The sequence below is a fragment of the Pan paniscus genome, chromosome 6 (assembly GCF_029289425.2).
Source record: "Pan paniscus chromosome 6, NHGRI_mPanPan1-v2.0_pri, whole genome shotgun sequence".
NCBI classification, from domain to species: Eukaryota; Metazoa; Chordata; class Mammalia; order Primates; family Hominidae; genus Pan; species Pan paniscus.
In genome coordinates, this window is record NC_073255.2 from 113866270 (window position 1) to 113892794 (window position 26525).

General features: G+C 38.6%; 1 protein-coding gene across 6 annotated transcripts in view; it reads left to right on the forward strand.

Annotated features, from left to right (window-relative positions):
• DYNC1I1 (dynein cytoplasmic 1 intermediate chain 1) overlaps positions 1–26525 on the forward strand; it is a 326092-nt gene that overhangs the window by 257004 nt on the left and 42563 nt on the right. For all 6 annotated transcript variants that reach the window (XM_003809703.5, XM_003809702.5, XM_034964487.2 and 3 more), the window contains 3 exons: positions 3016–3129; positions 5971–6104; positions 9641–9785. In XM_003809703.5, the coding sequence (XP_003809751.1) occupies positions 3016–3129; positions 5971–6104; positions 9641–9785 (393 nt within the window). The remainder of the gene's footprint in view (positions 1–3015; positions 3130–5970; positions 6105–9640; positions 9786–26525) is intronic.

Consider the following 26525-nt stretch of genomic DNA (forward strand, 5'->3'; position numbering starts at 1 on the left):
CAGCATTTTGGGAGGCCAAGACAGGTGGATCACTTGAGGCCAGGGGTTCGAGACCAGGCTGGCCAACATGGAGAAACGCTCTCTCTACTAAAAATACAAAAAGTAGCTGGGTGTGGTGGTGCACACCTGTAATCCTAGCTTCTTGGGAGGCTAAGGCATAAGAATCGCTTGAAACCAGGAGGCAGAGGTAGGAGTGTGCCAAGATTTTACCACTGCACTGCAGCCTGGGCAACAGAGGGAGACTTCCTCTAAAAAAAAAAAGAAAGAAAGAAAAAGAAAGGAAAAAGAAACAAAACTTGTCCACTTTTCGCTTTTGCTGTTTTTTTTTTGTTGTTGTTGTTGTTTTGGTTTTTTTCCGGGGGATTTTGTTTGTTTGTTTTTTCTAATCTATAGCTAAAAGTGAACAGTTAATTTTGTGACTGTCTTTTAACTTTCACTATTGGCTGACTGATTGGTACCAGGATCAAAAAGGAAAAAGAGGCCCACCACAGATTACTCACTAATTTCCTTTCACACCCACCACACATATGCATTTGGGACAACAGGAAATCATAAGTAAAACAAAATCCCTCAGGCACACAGTAAGTTTATTTCCAAGATAAATAAAAACAATCTGGCATCTATACTGGAAAAATGAGGTGTACTGTAGCTTTCTTCTTCCTTAATGGTAGAGTTGTGTGTGTGTGTGTGTGTGTGTGTGTGTGTGTGTGTGTGTGTGTCTGTGTGTGTGTAGGCATGCTCCAGTGTCTGCTTCTGTTTTGGTTTCATTACACCTCTTTTTTCTTTTAAACTGAGTTTTATTACTCATGGAAGCACAGGCCAGTAGTGCTGATTAAAGCCTGGGAGGGGCTGCCACACACACTTTCTCCGGGCACATGGCTCTACACATTCTTCTAGACTTGCTTTCTTTCTCTGCTGGACCTTTCTGAGTCTTAATCCATTAGTGTTTAATGACTTGTGTTGATGCTCAGTGGTTATCAAAGAAGCCCCACTGGACTCTTGTTGAAAAACAAGATGGATTTCAGGTTCATAACAGTATTTGGACCCTGCCTTCCCATTCTTCAGTTTTACTAAGTCTATACCATTTTCAGGTGAAAATTTGTTACATCCAATCTTCCATTTGATTTCCACACAGAGGTTAGCATGCTGTGTGGCTCCGGGCTTGATAATACACTGCCTGGGGCTCTACATACACCAGAGACTTGGGAAAGAGCATTGCCTACAATCCCACAACCAGTCAGCCTTCCTGATACTTAGAGAACTGATTGGGATAACATTTAGCTTCAGATCTCTGCTGTACTTACTATGTGCAGATCCACTAAGGTTGATTCATTTGGAAGTTTCAGTAGGGACATGGTGTGAAAGACATAGGGACTTAACTGACTGTCCATCAGCACGGGGGAAAGAGGTGATATAATTGTCAAAAAAGCAGATGTAATCTTAGCATGCATTAAATGCAGGCATATTTTTTATCACATGAGAAGTGATAATTCAATGCTACCCAGGTTTCTATATTCTGCTGGTCAGAATATAGGTAGACGGTTCTGTTTTATTCTCAGAACCTCACTGGAAGAGGAATCAGACAAAATAGAGCATTTTCAAAAAAGATTCACCAGGATAGGAAAGGTTTTGAAAACCAGGTACCCAAGGAACAGATGAAGGAATTAGTGACAGTCTGGGTAAGAAAAGATTTGGCAGGGAGAGGAGTAACAGGGAACAACTATCTATAAATATTCAAAAAGCTGTACTGTTTTGACTTGATTAGTTTGGTCCCACAGGGCACTGCACTGGAAGTATCTCCTTGAACTTTCTTTATCCCCATTAGTGGAAGAAAAAACTCCCCCAGGATACTGCGAAAACTGGCTGCCCTTTAAGGAAGGTGTTTAAGCAGAGTTTGGACCACCTCTTGGTTGAGGCAGATGAGTAGCTACATTAGATGATTATTACCACTCCTTCTGACCAGCAGTTTATATGATAATAATAGTTTGGGAACCATCCTTTATACAATAGCAACTTTCCAATATTAAATATTGTTTCATTGTAGTTGTGGCTAGGTATTATGGACAGTAACTCACCAAGGGTAAGACTGATACTGTCAGCTATTTGCACAAAGAAGCACCAAGTAAGTGTGGTTTGGCCACTGGTGGCTGAACTGCCTGAAATCTAACCCAAATTGCTGTAGGTTCTGCTCATGGTAACCTTCCATTTTGTGTTTAATACACAGCTGCAAATGATTTTAGCCTACCATTTAGAATTCTGCAGAGTGGGATAACCCACTAGAGTATGACAGAGGGTTACAACATCTTGTGTATGGTTCCTGGGATGTATAAATGACCTTTCTCAATGCCCTGGCCAAATCTAAGCCTCTATACTACTGCAAACGGTATTTTGAAAAATAAATATATTATTATCCTAGATTTTGCAGTAACATAGAAGAACCTAATTTTATCTCACCAGGTACATTGTGCCAATAATCTCACCACTAGTATCTCTCCCCCAGATTAAAATGGTTATGAATATTAACCACTTTTTATAAAGAATGTTAACAAATGTTTGGCATTTTGACTATAATGCATTAAACTCCAGATTTAGTAACATGTATTCCTTCCAAAAGTCAGTAGTTCTACCCTTTTGAAGACTGTCTTTTTCCATCACTCTTGTTGAGCTTAGAAGCCAAACTATGCGGTGGAGACTTATTCAAGTAGTTCAAATTCACCTCCCTGCATTGCCTCTGCCCCATCAAACCTCATTTGTTCTAGCATCCTTCTGTTCCACTGCATTGCATTCTGACTGAGCAAGGTGAAGCTTTATAAGTATTTCCACTATTATGTGTTGCTGCCAGAGCTTTTAGAAAGAAATCAGGTTCAAATCAAAAGCAGCAAATGACCTGATGCTTGTATTATAGTAGGATTATGTTACTCTTTAATCCTTGTTTTAGAGTAATGTGTTTGACACTCAAATGTAAGCATTTCCTCTTGGATCTGTCTCTGATCCTCTTTGTTTATGTTTTTGCAGCATCCCGTGTACTGTGTAAATGTTGTTGGGACCCAGAATGCTCATAACCTCATCACTGTCTCCACTGATGGCAAAATGTGTTCCTGGAGCCTGGACATGCTCTCAACTCCACAGGTGGGTTTGTTTTTCCCTACACATAACACCATCCTGGTTAAAAGAGATACCTACTTAATGGAACATAGTTCCTAAAAGCCAAACCCTCACATCCTAGAGGAGCTAAAACCAATGGATGCACTTGAAAGAGTAGGGCCTGCTTTCAGCAATCTTCTCTTGAAGCCAAAACCCATTTCCTTTACCACAAATCATGTAATTATTGTAATACATTAATCCTTAGGTCAGTTTCAAGTGAAAATGAAATAATCCATTCTAAATCATAGTAATTATGGAAGTTGCCTATGGTATGAATTGCACTTACCCTACAGCATTGTTAAACAGATGCAGACGAGGTTGGAGCTCAGCAGAGCAATCCCTTATGGGTACTTGCATTGGAGGGAAGGTAACCCAGCAAAACAGAAATCCAAGCCCTTGCTTGTATCCGTAGCCTAGACAACAGCCTGTGTGTATGAAGAAACCATCTGTTTTCCCCTCTGGAATGTTTGTTAGTATGGCTCCTGTCATTCCTTGCTCAGTAAATGAGAAGTCAAAGATGAAAAAGTTCCAAAGTCTGCAAACCAATACTGATTGCAACAGTGGGGACCAAACAAAGGAATAGAAGTGGGAGAGGCTGTCAAAGGGAGGCGACTAAATGCAACTTGCAAGATATGCGTATGTAGACAAACACACAAGACATGCGCATACACACATGAACACATACACACACGCTTTTTCCATATTTCTTTGTGTGAAAAAACAGTATTCACTATCCTCCAACCAAAAACAACAGAGAAGTCATTGTTATAGACTTTGACAAAAATGTAAGGAAACATGAAGAAAACTGCAAAACGATATCTAGGAGATAATTCTCAATGTTAACATTCCCATATTCTTTCCCAGGATAAAAACCCTAGAATGTCTCTCACACAATTTTAGAAGAAGTTAAAGTTTCAAAATGTACATAAGGAGACAGGGCACGGTGGCTCACACTTGTAATCCCAGCACTTTGGGAGGCCGAGGTGAGAGAATCATTTAAGCCTAGGAGTTCAAGACCAGCCTAGGCAACAGAGCAAGACCCTTTTTCTACTAAAACTTAAAAAATTAGCTGGGTGTGCTAGCACATGTCTGTAGTCCATGTTCCTTGGGAGGCTCAGGCAGGAGGATTGCTTAAGCCCAGGAGTTCGAGGTTGCAGTGAACTATTATCACACCACTGCACTCCAGTCTGGGTGACGGAGTGAGACTTTGTCTCTTGAAAAAATAATTATTATTATTATTATACACACACACATGCACACACACAAAAGGAAATATGGAAACTGTGAAGAACCAACCTCCTTTAAGCCTCCACAAAATACGGATGTAAAGAATACTAAGTTTTTTAAAAATAATTTTAGGGAGAAAAAGGAGAGAGTGCTAATAAGCTGCTTACAATTGAAGTTCCACTATTTTTGCTGATCTTTAACATTATAGAGGGCTGGAGGGATTGGTATTTTATGGCTTTGTCTTAAAATTCTCAGCAATGTTTTGTTTTCTTTTAAAAGCCTGAAGATTATAAACAGACATAAGAGCAAGCCCACTATTTAGGAATTTTTAATTGCCCATTTTGCTCATTACACATATTTATTTAGGTTAAAACCAGTAATATGGTGGCTCTAAGTCCGTTTGTATTAGTTTTAGCATGCTCACAGACTCCTGTGTCTATACAAAGATGGAGGATTTCGTGACATGGCTTCCATGGATGGCAGGGAGGAATAGGGGCATCCAACAGTTGGCCTGGCCTTTCTCTCTCCCAAATGGGTAAAGGGATTTTCCTTCCTTGCTGCTAATTTTAGTGATGAAGCAGATCATTGGATGATCCAGTTATCTGTATGACATAGTCACAGCATCCTCTCCTTTATCCCAGTTGCTGATGTGCACCCTATGTGTGGATATCACAAACTTTGAACACATCACAGGATCAGAATCAGTCTGTGTTGCTTAGACTGTTAGCTTGCACTTTCAATTTAATGGACTTCTTGGCTGAAATAGTTTATTTGCACAAGAAAGACTAAACTCTCAAGCAACTATAATGATATGATACCTCAGAATGATTTTTTAAAAATTATTTCAGACGCACAAAATAGGCTATTTGATGTAAATAGCCAGAAATACTCAGGGATATTAGTTATAATTGATTATTCTTTTCTGTCATTAAACTTAACTCAGCAGTATATCTTTTAAGATTAGGAATCTTTAATTCTCAATTTAAAAAAATCATATTATAAAATAAAGACTCCCATTTGCTATTTTAAAGACGTATTTAAATATTGTTCTTTTCAGGCTTATAGCCTATTCACCCAATGGCTGCCCTGCATGAAATCTAGTCCCTGTTGAAATCTGGTTTTTATGACCTGAGTGACAACTTTCTGGTTTTAGTCCATGGAGGACACATACTCCTGCTTTGACAAATTTGCTTAGTACGTCTGATATTAATACATGTGTATTCTCACAAACAATTGATTTTGAAAATGTTTGTAAATACAAGGATATTGTGTGTTTTATTAAAGCCTGGAGCTGACAAGTGTAACCATTACAGTATTATCTTTAGTTTCTGCACCATTAGTTTCAAAATTCTCACCTGTCATCTTTGCCTGACTTAAGAAGCAGCAGCACATGCTGATGAAATCCAGCCGGCTTGAAACCAGAGATCCACAGAAGCATGAATGTCAGGGGCAGTAAAGCATGGTTTCTGGCACAGCCGGGGTCTTTTGTAACGCTGTGTGAAAAGCAAACACATGATTTAGCCAAATGATTTTTCCGTGCTATCTTTGGCATGGCAAGGAGTTGGCAGATGGAAATGTAACCACACCGTGTTTTGGTAGGAGAGCATGGAGCTGGTGTACAATAAGTCCAAGCCTGTTGCTGTGACCGGAATGGCTTTCCCAACGGGAGACGTCAATAACTTCGTGGTTGGCAGTGAGGAAGGTACAGTCTACACGGCTTGTCGTCATGGAAGGTGATTTTTCTGTTTCTTTACTGATGACATGTTCTTCATTTCCGAAAGTCTGTTATCACATTCTGGATTTTAACCACCTTGCATTGTGAGAAAGCATCTCTGGAAAAATGGAAAGCACGACTTCAAGTCTTCATTATCTTAAAGAGCTACATCTGCTCTGGTCATTAGCTGTTCATAAGACTGTGGTGGTTCACACTGCCTTGAGGGAAAAAAGCTCGAGCTTCTGAGCCTATCATAACAGACCACTTGCACCTTCCCAGCATCTCCGCATACCTTCAGGGTCTAGCCATGTGCCCATCAGAGATAACAATCCCCAAATATTTCTTATCCCTCCATGCCTCAATGAGTTTGTATACTCAACTTCTTTTACCAGTTCAAGCATTTCTCCCTTTTTGGCCTGGTTAATTCCTCCTCATCATTCAAGAGCCAGCACAGAGATCATTCCGTGTGAAACATTTTCTGACTCTTGGGCAAAGAAAACCACTCCCACCTTTAAGTCCCATAGAATTTTCAATTCTCTTATTCATTCACTCTTCCAAGGAATATTTACTAAGAACCTACCATGTGCCAGGCATCATCAAAAGGATACATTAAAGAACAAGACAGACCTAGAGTTCATATTCTAGTTGAGGGTAAAATACTAATAAGCAAATAAATGTATAGTTTAGGATGGTAAGTGCAATGGAGAAAATTAAAGTAGAATAAGTGGGATAGGACTATAGGCTGTCAAGTTGACAATTTCATATATTTTCCTTATGCTTCTATAATAGCATTAATCGTATTTTAGTTTATTCATTCATCTGCCATTTTTCTCTTACTACATTATTTCCATTTCATCTTTGATTTCCTGCACAGTACCTAGGACATAGTAAGTGAGGAGCTAAAAATATATATTGGGGATAAAGAAATGATATATAATGTAATCCATACAATCTGGAGAAGTGGCTTAAAAGCTTTCCTCCCAGTCAGAGGGGTCAGAACAGAGTGAGTCACACAAACCACCATGCAGTTCCCAGGTGATAAGAACTCTACCTTAACTGAGAGATTCACAATGCCCCTGGAAAAGAGTTGTCAGTATAAAGTGGAATCCAATAGTTTGGACTAGATTGTAAAATTGCATGCAAAACTTAACAGGTGGCCTCATGTCTTTTGAAAGGGTCACTATGTTCACACTGGTGCTTAATTTGTCTTTTACTTTAGTAGTTCTTATTCCATTGATTTTTTTTCATCTCTTGCACTCATCCCAGGCTATTAAGATTTAATGAAGAACCACAAATTGTTCCAAGTTCATATCCCTGTGTTTTTGTGATTTGTAGAAATGACAAGCATCCATGGCTCAGCTATGTGACTTTTTCCATTCAAACTATACAAGCTGTTATGTCCCTGCTGTTCTGCACATAGAAACAAGCAGTATTTGCCCCCTCACATGATTCAAAGATGACTTAGGAAGATATGCCTCACAGTCCATTCCCAATGATCCTTCTTCATAAAACCTGGCTAAAACCACACATTAAAGCTTTATCAAAGCATAAAAAGATTTGATAAAGTTATTCATTCATAAATATATTTGTTGTATGCCTACTTTGAGCAAAGTGCATTGTTAGGTGCTGCAAGGCCTGCAGATGTCATGTAAACCTGGTTTCTCTCTTCAAAATAACTGATGACGGTGAGAAAGATAAATACACAAATATCTGGAACATGAGTAGAATGTCTTAAGTGGCATGAGAGGCATAGAGAGTATAGTAGGCCAGACCTGGAGTCACAGCTTTATCTATATGTGTATTAGAATCAACAGGGCATAGGTTCAGTTGATTTAACCCATGGTTTTACCTAGGTCCTTAATTATCTACGAAGGCTATAGAATACATTCATTGATAATTTCCAGATTTTTTTCATTGCTATAAAGTGAATAACATTTTACATGATGAACATTCTTGTTCTGTGGCTACTGTACTTTCTAAGCACTATCAGAATATGCACTTTGGTTCAAAAGAAGGGTCCCTATGGCACACACCACAAATCTTTTTACAACAAGCTTAATTTTGCTTTTACATTGGTCCATCCATCTGAAATATAAAATACAGACCTTAGTAAAATTGTAACGTAGCAGGCATTGGCTTTGTAGTCATTCTAAATGGGTCATATAGGTCTATGGGGGAGAAGCAGGGGATTGCTATTTTTCACCTAACATAGAGAAGGTGCAAATCCACTTCCATAAATTAAACAAGGTCCTCATTTTGCACCCTATAAATCCTTTCAGGATGCTGTTAAGAGCAAGTGGAGTCTCACCAGGGACCACTTCAAAGATCAGTTCCTCGGGTTCATTAGAACAAATTTAAATGATCATGTGTGGAACTGCTCTTAGCAGTTTCACTGGGCATAATTTTTGAGTGCCTGTTACATGGAACACACACTGCCGCACTTTGTTCATGATTCCAAATTTTGCTAAGCACATTGACATTTGTTGGTGCTCCAGAGGCCCAAATGTTTTAATAACTGAGCTCATTTTTATTCTTAGTGGCATAATATTAGGATTCTACAATTCCTACATATTTGTCATATTTATAACCTCATGCACATGAATATTTTAAATATAGCATTTTTGGTATGTTTTCTCACATCTTCCTAATTGTATATGATTGCATGCAGAATACTATGTGATAATAGAGGGCTGCAAATAGTAACAGCTTAGTTAAATAAGCAAGATATATCTGTGTGTAATTTTTTAAATGTCTATCATTATTTCTCAAATGTGCTTCTGTTTTAAAAAAGGACTGAGACATAAGTTTGTCTCTTTTTCTTAGCTAGTTTATTCAACAAATACTTATTGAGCACTTACTATATGCCAGACACTTGGCAACAAGAAAGACAAGATACTTGCCCATATGGGAGTTACAGTGGATATGTAAATCTCTCTTCTGTTTTCAGTAAAGAGAAAACATTATTTTCTCCATATTATATTTAAATTATGTGCATTATTTTGTGGTGACAAGGGTTTCCACAAAGTGTTACATTTTCAGCTATGTTAAAGTAATTTAAGAAATTTCCTTGAAAAAAGTAAATGATTGTTCCTTCGAGGATGGATGGAGTTTTATATAGTCAATAGGTTCCCCAAAAGGAGATAAAGCAGACCATGTGCAAAATGCTATCTCAAGAATAAAATAGTCTTATAAATATAAAAGCTTCAGAGACCTAAGTGTATTTGTTTCCATTAAAATAGCTGCATCAGCAATGATAGGCTTTGAGGAATTCTGCAAAAAGAATTAAATAATAAATATTGATATTAAATTCTGTATTTTAAAAAGATTTCATTGCCCTACATTGTTTTTAAATAATCAAAAATAGGGTAACATATTTGCAAACAATTTCTTTCAGGATAACTGTAAAAATGATTTCATTTTGGTGGTGTGTGGTTGTTCTAAATTATGGAGAAGTAATCATGCAGAGTTGAGGGTTTTCTTGTTTTGTTTTGTTTTTAAGCAATCATTGCTTTTCAGAGGTCACTGGAATTCTGCTCATGTGTGCTCTTCCTACAGCAAAGCAGGTATTGGTGAGGTCTTTGAAGGTCACCAAGGGCCAGTGACAGGAATTAACTGCCACATGGCAGTGGGCCCAATCGACTTTTCTCACCTGTTTGTCACATCATCATTTGACTGGACTGTCAAACTGTGGACCACCAAGGTAAGAATATCTTGACTGAAATTCTCAGATAATACATTAGGGCAGAGGATGGTTTTTCATTCCCTGGAAACAGTTGTCCCTAAAGCCTCTTCCAGGCAACCTGGCATTGGGAATTCATATACCTTCTGGTGAGCTCAGTCTACCTCAGCGCTAGTTAAGTCCATTTTATTTACTTTTACACATATAGGTAATACTTGAAAACATTCTAACTATAAAAAATTCAAACAATTCAAATAATGATAAAGCTGCAGTCCTCCTCTACCTACCCCAACCCCAACCCCATCCACAACACGCCCTTCACTGCCTGCACCTCAGTCCCCTCCCCAGAGGTAAACTTTTATCAGTTTCATGTCTGTGTTCTGGAGCTTGGTGGTATCTACTTACTTACATATGTACCTATGGAAATACATGATTTGGGACTTGGGGGTTTTTTTGTTTGGTTCGCTGATTGGTTGTTTATTTTTATTTTGAGCTATTGGAGGTTTTTAAGCTGGTAAATGGCCCTATGTTATGTTTTTAAAGGTAATTCTGGCTGGGAGCTATGGCTCACATCTGTAATCCCAGCATTTTGGGAGGCTGAGGTGGGTGGATCGCTTGAGGTCAGGAGTTTGAGACCAGCCTAGCCAACATGGTGAAGCCCCATTTCTACTAAAAATACAAAAATTAGCTACGTATGGTGGTACATGCCTGTAGTCCCAGCTACTCTCGAGGCTGAGGCAGGAGAATCACTTGAACCTGGCAGGCAGAGGTTGCAGTGAGCCGAGATTGGGCCACTGCATTCCAGCCTGGGCAACAGAGGCAGACTCCATCTCAAAATAAAATAAAATAAAATAAATAAAAGTAAAATAAAATATAATTCTCTCCATGCTTGGGAGCAAGAAGAAAAGCTGAGACCACTTGGAAGGAAGGCACAATAATCTAGGAAAGAAATGACAGTGACTTAAACCAGTAGTCTGAGATGGAGAGAAATAAATGCATTTGAGAACCATTTAAGAGATAAAAGCCACAGAAATTGGTGATTGATTTGATAGAAGGAAGGTAGGAGAGGGAGTCATCAGCAGATAACCCAGGTTTAAGACCTGGGCAGCTGGTAAGTGTAGCACTCACTGCACTGGAGAACAGCAGGGGAAGGACATGCTGGGGCAGAGCTTTGCATATGTTGAGCTAAAGGTGCCTGGGAGAGGCATTTCAAGATCTCCATTAGGCAGTTTGATATGTGAGTCAGAAGAAGAGAGAGCCCTCCAAAGAGAATGTATGCACTAGAATAGCAGTGATCTTCACAAATGAGTAGTTTTTTTTTTCTTTTTTTTGAAACATAGTCTCACTCTGTCACCCAGGCTGGAGTGCAATGGCACTATCTTGGCTCATGGCAGCCTCTGCCTCCCAGGTGCAAGTGATTCTCCTGCCTCAACCTCCCCAGCAGCTGGGATTCCACAGCACACACCACCATGCCCATCTAATTTTTGTATTTTTAGTAGAGATGGGGTTTCGCATGTTGGCCAGGCTGGTCTTGAGCTCCCAACCTCAAATGATCTGCCCGTCTTGTCCTGCCAAAGTGCTGGGATTACAGGCACGAGCCACCACACCTGGCCCAGCAGTGGATTTTAAAAGAAACACTAACATGCAATCTGGAGGGAGAGCAATACTTAGGAAATAAATAGAAATGGAACTAGAAAAGGGAGATGAAAAAGTAACCCAGGAAATAGAAGACAAATTAGAATTTTCTTTGCAGCTTCATGGGTATTAATGGAAAAAACCATGTCAAGAGGACAGAATTTGCTTTTAACTATATGAAAAGATAACAACCTCATTTATAAGAGAAATTAAAATTAAAACCAAGTTGAGAAACATATTTCCAACTGTCAGATTGACAGAAATCTAAGTTTTGCAACATACTCTGTGATGAGGCCGAAAGAAACCAGCTGTTCTCATACATTGCCATTGGAAATGCAAAATGGCTCAACACTGTGGAAGAGGATTTAGCAATATCTAAAAATAATACATGTTTTAACAGAACAATTTCCACTTCTAGGAATCTATGCCAAAGATATACCAGCAAAAATAAGACAGAAGACATATGGAGAAGGACATTCACTGAAAGATTATTTGAATAGCAAAAGAATGAATACAACTCAAAAGTCTCTGTCAGTACAGTGCTGTGTGAATCAAAAGTATGGTACCTCCACCCAAGAGAGTAACATTATTCAGGTATAAGAAAAAATGAAGAAGACTTCTATGTTCTATTATGGAGCGATCCCTAAGATACATTTTTAAATGAGTAAAGCAAAGTGGAGAGAAGTGCAAATAGTATATTATCATTGTTTATAATTATATACTTAGAAGTTGAAAGGATAAACAAAAAAGTTACTTATAGCAAGACAGGAAGCTAAAAGAAAAAAATAATAGCTAGACTTCTTTGAATATACCTTATTTTTACATTTGATTTTGGAACCATGTACATATTTTACATAATTATAAAAGAAAATGAAATAAATTTAAAAATTGATTCCTAAAAAATTTAAAGTAACATGAATCACTTTAATGTGGTTCAAATTGGTAGCAAAATCTTACATGAAAGAATGATTTGAAGTGACTTTAAAACCCTGTATGTTTGGTATACATTCCTAAAGGGATATATTTTAAGGATTTTTTTAAACTACCAAAAAAATCTAAAATCTAAACTACTTCTAGTACTCATATTGCTGGTTGTCATATTGCTACTGCTATCCTGAGGCCATTGTATTTGTATCATAACATAAGTTAAATTACTATGTTGGTGTCATTGAGAACTGAGATTATCAGCTTGGTTGAAAGGAGATACAGATGCATGCAGTTAAGTAACAATTCTGTAGTAATCCTGAATCTGAGTGGGAAGTATACTAAGAACTCATGGTGTGTATTATCTTTCAATACAAAAGAATACATATTCACTGCTCTGTTCACCAAAAAGACCTAGGAACGGTGACCAATTCAATAGCAATGACATTCCTGATGCCCAGAATGTGCTCCCCAAATACAGGTTCCACTCAAGGAAACCAGGGATCCCAGAAGAAATTACTGATTCTAAGCGTGGAGCAGGAAATTTATAAAATAAACTGAGATTATTTTATTATAACAAGCAAAGATGCTACCAAACACTACAAAGTTTTTGTCAAAGGACTTGGAAACCAAGTTGAGTAAGCTTCTGTTGGCCCAGACAACATCAATAAGAGTAATAGATTCATGAGTTCATAACAATACTGAAGAAAACAAACAAATAAAAAACCTCTTTGGCCACCTATGGAGAATACTAGGTAAACAAACTCATTATTTTGAAAACCAGTGAGTAAATGAAAGAATCAAACATGTAGTCTGTCTTTTCTATATGAACTGTATTTCAGGGTTACTAAATCATTGATGAGGGGACTTTTTCTTTACAGAATTCCAGCTAATATAGGAATAAAAAATGGGCCGAAGACTGTGGCTCACACCTGTGATCCCAGCACTTTGGGAGGCTGAGGCGGGTGGATCACGAGGTCAGGAGATCGAGACCATCCTGCCCAACATAGTGAATACTTGTCTTTACTAAAAATACAAAAATTAGCTGGGTGTGGTGGGGCGTGCCTATAATCTCAGCTGCTAGGGAGGCTCGGGAGGCTGAGTCAGGAGAATCACTTGAACCAGGGATTCGGAGGTTGTAGTGAACCGAGATCGTGCCACTGCACTCCAACCTGGTGACAGAGTGAGACTCCATCTCAAAAAAAAAAAAGAAAGAAAGAAAGAAATGGCAGAATTTGAAAATCACCATTTTGCAAACACCATAATCTAGGCAATGATTATTGCTGATAATATTGTAAAAATAGAAACAACCTTTTTCATAATTACAGAATACACAATACCACCTTTGAAGTAGGCTTACACTCAAAATTGAATCTGAATCTTATCAATCCTCCAGATCTCTGAATTTAGAAGATACAGATGCAAAACATTAAATAACACCACAGGGATGCAATCAACCAAACCCAGACCACTGGCATATCTACAGGACACCTGATTTAGTTTCTGCAACAAAACCAAAAATTTTTCCTCAAGGGCAAATTGGAAGTGGAAACAATGTATTAAAAAAAAAAAAAAACAGAACAAAACAAAACTTGGGACATTTCAGTGGATCTTAAAATATGGATCTTACATAGATCTTGATTCAAACAAGCAACCAGGTGAAAAACTTTAGAAGGCTACCACGGAAATGCAAATACTAACTGTGTATTTGATGATATTTATGCAGTACTATTTTTAGTAATTTTTTTTTTTTGAAATGGAGTCTCTCTCTGTTGACCACACTAGAGTGCAGTGGTACCATCTCGGCTCACTGCAACCTCCACCTTCCAGTTCAAGCAATTCTCCTGCCTTAGCCTCCCAAGCAGCTGGGATTATAGGTGCTCGCCACTACAACTGGCTAATTTTTGTATTTTTAGTAGAGATGGGGTTTCACCATGTTGGCCAGGCTGGTCTCGAACTCCTGACCTCGTGATCCACCCGCCTCGGCCTCCCAAAGTGCTGGGATTACAGGTGTGAGGCACTGTGTCTGGCCAATAATTGTTATGATCACTTTAAATGGTGTTACCTTTTAGGGATGCATATTGAAATACAGAAGAAATTATATGATATTAGTGATTTGCTTCAAAATAAGCAGTTGGGAATGGGAGAGCTTGTGAATGTAGGTGACTAACATTGGTCATGATTGCTAATTATTGAAGCTGGATGATTGATATTAGTCTCTCTATCTCTGAATATGTTTAAAATTTTCTATAATAAAGCACCTTTAAAAGGCAGAAAAAGCAATTAGTAATAATGGCTAATACTTCAGAGAAGAAACATCAGGACGGGAATATGTCCATTGTATTTAGCAACTCAGAAGCCACTAGTGTCCATGGCAAAAGCAGTGTCTTTGGAGTTTGTTGAGGGTGGGACAAAAAATCACAATACATTAAAGAATGAGTGGAAAGCAAGAAAGCATTAAAATCAAGATGTTTTCTTTCCTTTTTTTTTTTTTTCTTGAGATTAGAGAGAGCTCAAGGATGTTGCTGCTGTGGAAGAGCCTGTGAAGGAGAGTAGAAAATCTGTAAGTGTAAGGTAGAGAAAGGGCCGTGAAAATGTTGCCACGAATGAATTCATAGCATGGACAGGGAAGTGAATTTTAAATCTGAGCAGCAACATCTCTTCTGTTGTAACAGAAGAGCAGGTAAGGATGGGATCATGTGTGTGTCCGTGTGTAGAGTTAGTGAAGGAAAGCAGAGCAAACTCTCCTGTGATGGCTATTTTCTTAATGCTGTAGGGGGTTAAATACTCTGCTGAGTGGGAAGTGGAGCCACTGAAGGGAGCAGATTTCAGCTGATCACAGAGGAGAATAGGAAGAGCTGATTAGGGAATGAAAGATGGACTGTGGTCAGTGTGGTGGGTCCAGTTGTGGTCAGAAACCAGAATGTTTTAGCAGCTTCAATCTTCAGGACTGATTTCCTCCAAGAAAGGGCAGCAGTGGAAATATGGGAATGAATGAAGGGCAAAGTTAGATGGATGTGGGCAGGAGCCTTACCAGAGTGTGATGGAGGGACAATAGAGCAAGGAATTGGGAGATATGGACAAGAAAGCCTCTGATGTTATAGGCTAAGGATGCTAAGCTGGAGCAGAAAGGAAATAAAAACAGACAGGAGAAAGTAAAGGGAGCAAAGGATTGGATGCCCCTATAAGATCAAAGAACAAGGATGAAGGAAGTAATTGAATAAGAGAATTAGTAACATAAGATATTACTGTTAGAAAGTGAGATGTTTGGATTTAGTATTTCACAACTGAAATCATTCCAAGTGATTTTTTTTAAAAGTCAAGGATGTGGTCATGTGTATAGCTGAAGTCTAGTGAGGGTGGAATTCACTGCAAATGAGGACGTCACAAAAGGTCAAGGTGCTGGTGTGTTGTGGGCTTTGGAGTGGGCCAGAAAATAGCTAGACTGGGATGGAAAAGGAAACAGTGATCACAGTACCAAAGTCCTCAGTGAATTAGGAGGAGACATCAAAAGAGGTAGAGAATGATACAGCCAGATGGCCTGAGCTTAAAAGAAATAGGACTTTTTACTGGAGGCCTAAGAAGCGGTAAAATAGCCCTGAAGAGCAAGTGAGAAGCTGACCCTCTCACTATCTTGAAATAGAATACATGATAATGAACAGCTTCTACGTGAGGAAATGGCAGAAGAGGTGGTGAGGTTAGGGCAGAGCTAGGATTCCACTGAGGCAGGCAGGAGAAGTAGCTTCCCATGAGAGGGCTGAGGTTGGAGGCAAAGGCATGTATCATGGAATAAGAGATGTGGGGCAGGGGAACTGTAGGAACATCAGGAAAGAAGAGTGCAGTGAGTGATTTGTTCCGGTGAAATAAGTACTAATAGAGATTTCTAGAAAATGCTCTGAGACCCCACCGGGAATGGGAAGGGGAGACGGAATAAAAGGGGCCAAGGATTCAGAAGAGTATGCTAATCGTTACATATTCTAGCACAATGAGGTTAGCATGAAGGGAGAGGGAATTAAAACACATTACATTGCCCTCCCTCTACTCCCACAGCACCTCCTGCCGCACCACGTTTCATCATTAACCACTGTCAGGGAAGACCACATTGAAGCAGAAACTTTGTTGGAGTGGTTTACCTGGCAAACAGAGAACCAGGCTGCATTCCAGGCAGCTGAGTCAACAAATGTCCAAGCAGCCATTTTCATCCAAATGGCTGGAAGGTTGGGATCCATTTAGGGAATGAGGCTGGAAAGATAGGTCTATACTTGATTGTGCTGATTTATTTTTATTTTCTAGGTGGTGACAAGTCATTTTAGGAGAGAATTAATCAAAATTTGATTTTAAGGAGTTTGCCTTGGAATACTATGGAAGATGAATTTGTGTGGGGAGCCAAGATCAACATTTATCGAGGTCATACTATGTACTAGGCATTGTGCTAAATATTTGAAATACATTAGTTCATTAAATGCTCACAATAAACCTGTGAGTAGATGTTAGTATCCCATTTTATATAAGAGGAAATAGGCACAAGAGAGCTTAAATAACTTGCCTGATGTTCTTAGTGAATAAGTGGGGAAACTGGGATTCAAATGCAGATTTGGGTGACCCCAAAGACTGTGTTCTTTTCCACACCATCGTGTTAAGCCTGGAGACAAGAAGCCCAGTTGTAAATCTGGTTTGGTCATCCAGGTGAGAGCCAGAATTTAGGCAGTGAGCTTGTGGAGGAGAACACCAATCTGAGAAATAAAATCAACCAGATGCAGTGACCAGCAGACCTGATTTGAGAGGGGAGTCAGTGATGATTCTGATATTTCTGCCGTTAGCATCTGAGTGAAGAATGGTGGTGCCAGTGACTGAGACAGGACATGCAAGGGGAGGAGTGGGCTTGGGTTAGAGGTAGGAAATCAGTGGTCTGGGCATGCTTAGACTGAGGTGTCTGGAAATTCCCACAATGTAATTGAAGATATTTGTCTTAGTCCATTCAGGGTTCTATAACAAAACAACTTAGAGTGGGTAACTTATAAACAATAGTCTTTATTGCTCACAATTCTGGAGGCTGATATGTCCAAGATCAAGGTGCCAGTAGATTTGGTGTCTGGTGAGTGATCACTGCCTCATAGATGGTGCTTTCTTCTTGCATCCTCACATGGAAGAAGGGGCTAACAGGCTCCTTGAAGCCTCTTTTATAAGGATACTAATCCCGTTCATGAGGGTGGAGCCCTCATGACCTAATCATCTCCTAAAGTTCCCACCTTTTAATACTATCACAGTAGGGATCAAGTTTCAACATATGAATTTTGGAGGGACACAAATATTCAATTGACAGCGTAATACTGAAGCTCAGGGGCAAAGGATGAGTTAGAAATATAGATATGACAGTGATCCATCATTTATTCCAAAGGTGAAAATTATAATAGAACATGAATTGAAGAGGCTATGAATGCAATCTTGGACCTGCTGATGCTGCAGGTGCTGAGGCGTGAGAACAGGATGCTCAATAAAGAATGTGATAAAGGCTGTTAAACACCAGAGATATCAAGAAATACACAGATGGCAAGGCAAGAAGAGGGTCACGTGGACCTCAGTGAGAACAATTTTAGTGGAGCACTGGAGACAGATTGTGAGTGGTTGCAGAGTGAAAAGGGAAGACAGTAGACACAGAAAATATAGACTAGTCTTTCAGACATGAGGCAGTGAACATAAGGAGATAGAGAGGCGACTAGCAGGGAAAGCCGGGCCAAGGAAGGATTTTATTATTATACTCTCTGAGAGACCTGAGTATATTTGCGGCCTGAAGAGGAGCCAATGAAAGGTGTATGGTTTAAAAAATGGAGGAACAGAATTCACCGCTATATAACTCATCCATGTAACAAAAAGCGACTTGAACTCCAAAAGCTATTGGAATAAAAATTAAATTAAAAGAAAAAACCAGAGGAAGATTATTTCAACTGACCATGTCAGGTTTAGGATAGGGAGAAGAGGCAGGATATTGGCAAGACTAAAAAAAGGCTTACAAGTAAGTTTAGCTACATGGAAGTGGAGGGAGAAGGAGGAAAGAAGAGAAGGTCCCCCATTTCTTCGGTGGAGTCAGAGGCAGTTATCTGTTAACGATGATGGGAATTGGGATGTGGTAGGGAGAGGAAGGAGGATTAGACCAGGTCCTGTAAGAGATGGGACAGGGCCCTGAACTGCATAGATTTGAGGACCAGCTGGGGCTAAATATCACAGATGTATTTCATAGGTGATATCTAATTTAAATTTTATGAGGTGATAAGAAGAGTGCCAAGAATTGTGTAAAATTGCCATTGTGGAGTCTCTTACAGGAATCTCCTGAATCTGACATTCAAAGCTGTCCACAGTCTGTCCCCACCATTACTAGAGCAGGTGAACAGATCCAGGTTTGGGAGATGCACCACTTCTTTACAATTCTTCCAAGCCAGTGTTCTCAAAATGTGGCCCCAGATCAGAAGCAACAGCATTACCTGGGGCTTATTAGAGATGCAAACCGTCTGGGCCCCACCCCAGACCTTCTGTGTCAAAAACTCTGGGGATGGGAGCCAACAATCTGTGTTTTAGAAGCCTTCCAAGTAATCCAGACGTTGCTAAAATATAAAGAGCCATGCCCTAAACCACCGTAAAGTTCTATTTCAAACATCCCATCCTACAGAGCTGGTGGGGCAGTTCAGTTACATTGAGGGACCCTTCCTTTCTCCCAGGGTTGTGCTAGAGAACTGGGGATCTAGTTTAGGGTTCAGACAGGAGAATGAAAACTATTGTCCCACCTGCAACAAGGTTTCCTCATATAATGAATATGCTACATGTTCTGGCCAGAGGTTTGTACTGTGAATGTATTTGAAACCCCAAATTAATTCTAACCCTTTATGGTGTTCTAAACAGTTACGCTTGAAACTTGACAATATGGGCTAGTGGCTTTCTCCTCTTCTTAATCTCAATGAGCGTAAAATTTAAAGGAAGTAATCACATCTCTTAAAATTACTAATCACAGGCCGGGCACAGTGGCTCATGCCTGTAGTCCCAGCACTTTGAGAGGCCGAGGCAGGCAGATCACAAGGTCAGGAGATTGAGACCATCACGGCTAACACGGTGAAACCCCGTCTCTACTAAAAATACAAAAATTAGCTGGGCATGGTGGCGGGTGCCTGTAGTCCCAGCTACTCGGGAGGCTGAGGCAGGAGAATGGCGTGAACCCAGGAGGCAGAGCTTGCAGTGAGCCAAGAATGTGCCACTGCACTCCAGCCTGGGTGACAGAGCAAGACTCCATCTCAAAAAAAAAAAAAAAAAAAAAAATTACTAATCACATTTTGCAGGACTATGGCTGAAAATAACCTTTATCTTAATAAAAGAGGCAAAGTAAAAAAAATGCTGTCTTGAAAATATTGGAAATGGAGTTTTTTGGCCTTTTTCCATCTTACTGACAATGAGAATTTTCATGGAAGTGTAGCAGAGACAAAGATATGAGATGGGTAATTATTGTAGTCCCTTCTGACAATAATGATTACCTTCATAATCTTTACTTTAAACTTATTGGGTAACTTGGAGTCATCTTATCATTTAAACAAGGCAAAGAAGTTTATAATAGAGTCTTAATAGGATTAGTGATAGCCTCACACTTCAGCTTGTAAATTAAATAACATAAGGAAAACTCCTCCAAATCATAGAAAGAATTGGTGCTAAGAGACAACACTATGAAATAGTATGAAATCAAATTTTTTAAAAGTCTGCAATATAATACTTTGTTGATAAAATACAGTATAGTGGTGGGCACAGTGGCTCACACCTGTAATCCCAGCACTTTGGGAAGCCGAGGTGAGCGGATCACCTGAGCTCAGGAGTCCGAGACCAGCCTGGCCAACATGGTGAAACCCCATCCCTACTAAAAATACAAAAAATTAGCCACGCATGATGGCTCATGCCTGTAGTACCAGCTACTCAGGAGGCTGAGGCAGGAGAGTTGCTTGAACCTGGAAGGCACAGGTTGCAGTGAGCCACTGCACTTCAGACTGGATGACAGAGAGAGACTCCATCTCAAAAAAAAAAAAAAACAAACAAACAGTATAGCTCAAAAAGATAACCAGAAAAGATCAAAAGCAAACAATTCGACAACAAGAAAATTTGGCAACAGAAATATGCATTTTATACACTCTACTGCCCAAGAATTCACATGTCTAACATAATAATAAAATATTAAAAAAGAAAGTCTGTATTCGAGGGGGAATGTCATGCTGGAATTAGCACAGTGAGCAAAATGAATCTCACCCTGAAGCCTATAGAGAAGTCCATATGAATTCACTTTGCATAGCTAAATGATTGCCAGAGAGACAATAACACTTCACATACTGAAAGAGAGAAGTGATGATTTTAAAGATCCAAATTTAAAATGAAACTTCTCTACATGGGATCTTAGAAATACTGTAGTTAAATGAAAAAGCATATTTAGAGAAAATGCAATCATTGTCAATTCTCTTTGTGATTTGAATAGTTAATATTCCCATTAATTTTATAGGGTTTTATTTAAACTTTCCATGAGGATTGAACAGGTTGAGTTTTTGAAGTGGGACAAACATGATATTGCATATTTTGGGGGTGCTAAGTTCCTAAACAATACCCTTTCCCATTCGGTTTATCTTGTGCCTTTTTCTACCAAACTGCAGTTTCACCCTCTACAGCCTGTATTTATCCCCATGATTGCCACTAGACCTGCTTCTTCAAAAGTTGCCCTGACCTGCTTTCTTGCCTGTTCCAGGGGTCATTTTTTCATTTTCCTTTTCTTTGATGACTTTGCTGCTTTAATAATGTTGATTAGTCCCTTGGAACATCCTTTTTTCAATGAGGCTGCTTTTAGAGGATAGTAAAAAAACTACATATTTTAGTCTATCCATTATGATCCTTTAAAAAAATGTACTAAAAATGCATTGCCTGAATAAATTCTGTTGAGTACCAACTCTTACCTTTTACTGTATCTTAGCACATTAAATTTCCTGTCCATCAAAACATGCTGGAGCTGATGCTCAGAAATAAAGTATGTACTCTTGGCTGGATTAAGACATTCATTATTCCACTCAGCTTGTCTGTTTGCTGAGGTTTTGGATAATTTTTTTTCCTGCGCTGCAGTTTAGTTTAGTGGCTAGACAAGTTCTGAGTCTTTGGATTTTTTTATTAATGCATCCAGTTTGGAAAGTTTCAGTGGATTCCAGTTAAATTTTGGGTTAATATTTATTTTGGTCCTGGTACAACTTCAGGGGGATTTAGGTTCATGATACTGTTCATGTATTTGCCAGGTCAGTCCCTTTCTTTAGACTTCAATGGGCTTATGTTTCTTCTATTTGTATTAAATCTATCTTCTAAATCCTTTCTGCTCTCAACTTTTGGGTCTTAAAATTCAATTCCATTATGTCGACTGATCAGGTATATGGCCTAACTTAACCCATGTGTTTGTATTTGGTGTGGATTTTGGACACCACCCTGGGGTGCTGTCATCCAAGAACCTTTCCTGATACACATTTGATTGATGGAAATCACTGACTTCCCCCGAATATATCTTGACATTGTAGACACTGTACAATCTTTCCTAGCAGTTAACATGCATCTCAATCCTCTAATCTTTTAACAGTGACTCTGCTCTGAGAATAAAATTTTCTAAGTGACTGGAGAATTATGACTTTGCACAAATTAGAAAGATAATCTTTAATTTTCAAGCAACTACTGTGAAATCAATAAATATTACCTATTTCACTTTTACATCCTCTGCTGGGGTTAAAATATAAGATGGCTGTCTTAGCTGATTGTTTTCCCTGTTAGCTACTAGAAAAGAATAATTTGAATTTTATGAATAAAAGAGACAAGAAACATTTTTTCCTGAGGAAGAACATTCGTTATTACTTTTTAAATATCTTCATTTAAATGATTATGTATTACAATAAATGTTAAGTATGGGTATATTATAAATAATACAATGATTAAAAAATTTATCTCTTGAATCACAGTGAGTATGCAACTGGGACAGAATTGCCATCCTTTCCCTGTAAGACTGTGAGCTCCTTGAGAGTAAGTCCCTGTGTTTTTTGTCTGTATCCCATTACCTGGCATAGTGCTTGGGACCTGGTAGGCACTGAGTAAATCACTGAATTAATACATGAATAAATAAATGCTGGTTTTTAAAAAGACGTACATTGAAAGCATACTATAGCAAATATTTAGTTAGCAGTAGTTTTGAGCAGTAAAATTCATAGCCATAATTTAGAAATATAATAATTAGAAAATGAGGTTAAGCTTTAAAAATCCTACTAGGAAATATTTAAGAAACCATAACATTGAAAAAAGAAAGCAGAAGTTTGAAGGAGATTTAGTTAGGTAAAGGGAGAAAGGAAAGGGCATTCAAGCAGAATGAACAGAGTATGGAAAAACAAAGACACATGAGATAGTTAGTACTCTCTAGCTGTGTGAACTTAGAAAAGTTACTTAACCTCTCTGAGCTGCAGTTTAGTCATCTCTAAAATGGGGATTAAAATACCTCCTATTTCATAAAGTTCTTGTAAAGATTAAATGAGTGAATAGTTGTAAAGATGTTAAAACCATGCTACGTATAGGGTAAGAATATTAAAGATGTAGCAATAGTAATAATTACTACTATTACTGTTAAATATTATGGTAATTGTTGCTGTTGTTATTTGGATGCTAAAGTGCTTTAGTAAGGCTGGAGCAGTGGGTACAAGGTGACTGGAACAGAATAATGAAAGGACAGCTCTGGGGACAAAATGGGATCAGATGACAAAAGGCAAAAAGGCAGCCTTGTGATGCCATGCGATGGAGTGTAGACTTTCTTCTGAAGATGACAAAGGTGACAGCTTGTGTGAAAGTAGGGCCACATCACCTCTTGCCTGATGTCATGTAGACTGAAGGTGGGCAGTAAGGACATCTTACCTTCTCCTCAGTATTTTGAACAACAGTGATAGTGTAATGTCCTACCTCTGATGACTGCAAATTACCAGCAGTATTTATGCTCCAGAGTAACCCCTGGATACATCACATGCATCCCTCCTATCTCCACAGTAGTTGATTGGATTATGAATGCACACTCTCACAATTCCACCTCATAAAATGATAGCGACTTCATTGACTGGAGTATTTACTTTTGCAATCCTTCATGAGGCTGCCCTGCCCAATTCACTACATCTAAGTTTTCAGACGAAGCCCAATTGTGATTACAATAGTCATAATAATAATTGTAGCTGCATTTAACTGAATAATCACATGTGACTGGCATTATGCCACTGATGTCACATAATTTTAAGTGTATTTCTGTAAATACACTGCCACACGACCTCATCTGGAATGGATCACTGCAGAATTATCTCATCTGGCCTTTCTGCTAGCTTTATGTTTACTGGCTTCTATATTTTATCTTCAGTTTGGCTTTTCTTTTTATCAACTTATAATTGTTTTTAAATTTGGGGGGCCAAATATATATTCCCTTCCTCATCCTTCTTGGTTCCAACAAACTCCTGTCACTAGCGCTTCTAATCCTCACCCAAAACCCCATTAGTCTTTTCACACCTGCTCTCCAAAGTCCTGACTTCTCGAAAGGGATTTAAAAGTGGCAAGACAAAAAGACAGAGGTACTTTCATTTGTCTTAGATCTCAGGAAAGTATGTGTAGGCATATCTTAGTATATTTTAATATTTCTTTTATGATATCTATGTATTTCTTTAACTTGTTTCACAATTTAGTGCATACTTACACTTTTTTTTAGAATAGGATATTGCTTTGTTCATCTTTATCCCGTGTCTCACATATGTTAGTTTGCTAGTATTGCACACAATGTGGCATGAGTAGAATTTGCCCATTAAAAATAATTACTACTTTATCAACATGGGACAAAAAATATTGGAAGATTATTCTCATTCTTCTGGTACTTTGTAAAGAATAGATATAATAAGAATTTTATAGTGGAAAAAATATATAATTAATTTTTTAAGCTTTCTTTTTTTATTATACTTCTGGGATACATGTGCAGAATATGCAGGTTTGTTACATAGGTGCCATAGGTTTGTTATATACACGTGCCATGGTGGTTTGCTGCACCCATCAACCCGTCATCTACATTAGATATTTCCCCTAATGCTATCCCTCCCCTAGCCCCTCACCCCGCAACAGGCCCTGGTGTGTGATGTTCCCCTCTCTGTGTCCATATGTTCTCATTGTTCAGCTTCCACTTATGAGTGAGAACATGCGGTGTTTGGTTTTCTGTTCCTATGTTAGTTTGCTGAGAATGATGGTTTCCAGCTTCATCCATGTCCCTGCAAAGGGCAGGAGCTCATCCTGTTTTATGGCTGCATAGTATTCCATGGTGTATATGTGCCACATTTTCTTTATACAGTCTATCGTTGATGGGCATTTGGGTTGGTTCCAAGTCTTTGCTATTGTGAACAATGCTGCAATAAACATACATGTGCATGTGTCTTATAGTAGAATGATTTATAATCCTTTGGGTGTATACCCAGTAATGGGATTGCTGGGTCAAATGGTATTTCTGGTTCTAGATCCTTGAGGAATTGCCACACTGTCTTCCACAATGGTTGAACTAATTTACACTCCCACCAACAATGGAAAAGCATTCTTATTTCTCCACTTCCTCTCCAGCATCTGTTGTTTCCTGACTTTTTAATGATCTCCATTCTAACTGACAGTGAGGTTTTGATTTGCATTTCTCTAATGACCAGTGATGGTGAGCTTTTTTTCATGTTTGTTGGCCACATAAATGTCTTCTTTTGAGAAGTGTCTGTTCATATCCTTTGCCCACTTTTTGATGGGGTTGTTTTTTTCTTGTAAATTTGTTTAAGTTCCTTGTAGATTCTGGATATTAGCCCTTTGTCAGATGCATAGATTGCAAAAATTTTCTCCCATTCTGTAGGCTGCCTGTTCACTCTGATGATAGTTTCTTTGGCTGTGCAGAAGTTCTTTAGTTTTATTAGATCTCATTTGTCAATTTTGGCTTTTGTTGCCATTGCTTTTGGTGTTTTAGTCATGAAGCCTTTGCCCATGCCTATGTCCTGAATGGTATTGCCTAGGTTTTCCTCTAGGGTTTTTATGGTTTTAGGTCTTACGTTTAAATCTTTAATCCATCTTGAGTTGATTTCTGTATAAGGTGTAAGGAATGGGTCTAATTTCAGTTTTTTGCATATGGCTAGCTAGTTTTCCCAACTCCATTTATTAAATATGGACACAGGGAGGGGAACATCACACACTGGGGTCTGTCGGGGGCTTGGGGGTTAGAGGAGGGAGAGCATTAGGAGAAATACCTAATGTAGATGATGGGTTGGTGGGTGCAGCAAACAACCATGGCATGGGTATACCTATGTAACAAACCTGCATGTTCTGCATATGTATTCCAGAACTTAAAGTATAATAAAAAAGAATAGTTTTCAAAAAATAATTATATTTATTTTTCCACTGCAAAATTCTTATTATAGTTATTCTTTACAAAGTACCAGAAGAATGAGAATAATCTTCCAATATGTTTTGTCCCATGTTGATAATAAAGTAGTAATTACTTCTAATGGGCAAATCCTACTCATTCCATATTGTGTGTAATACTAGCAAACTAACATATTTAGACTCAGGATAAAGATGAACAAAGCAATATCCTATTCTAAAAAAAAAACAGTGTAATTATGCACTAAATTGTGAAACAAGGTAAAGAAATACATAGATGTTGTAAAAGAAATATTGAAATATACTAAGAAAAAAACTCTTCTTTTTCTTTCCAGAGTGAAGTAACTGGCCCTCCCATAAATTCTAGGGAACCAGGCCTCAGTGTTTATTACTGGAAATGCACCAGCTTTGTGGAAGTTTCTGGAAAGGAATGTTGTGGAATTGGTGATTAAGTGGAATAGCTTTCTCTTCTGTCCCCTGGTTCATTGACTTGATCTAAGCCCAAGGCAAAAGTAAGAGGAGGTCTCTTATAATCTGTCAGCTTCCTTCTCACTTAGGACCTTCCTTAAGGATTAAAAACTTAACTTTTAAACCAGAGTTCCTCTTTACCTCTCTGCCAGACCCAACTACATTAAGGGATTTGACGGGTCACCAATCCAGGAGGGTTATGCATGAGACACTTGGCTTCCACCCACCTGTGGAATGTAATTTATGCCTGGTTGGTTTGATTTTTTTTTCCCTCAATCACCCTCC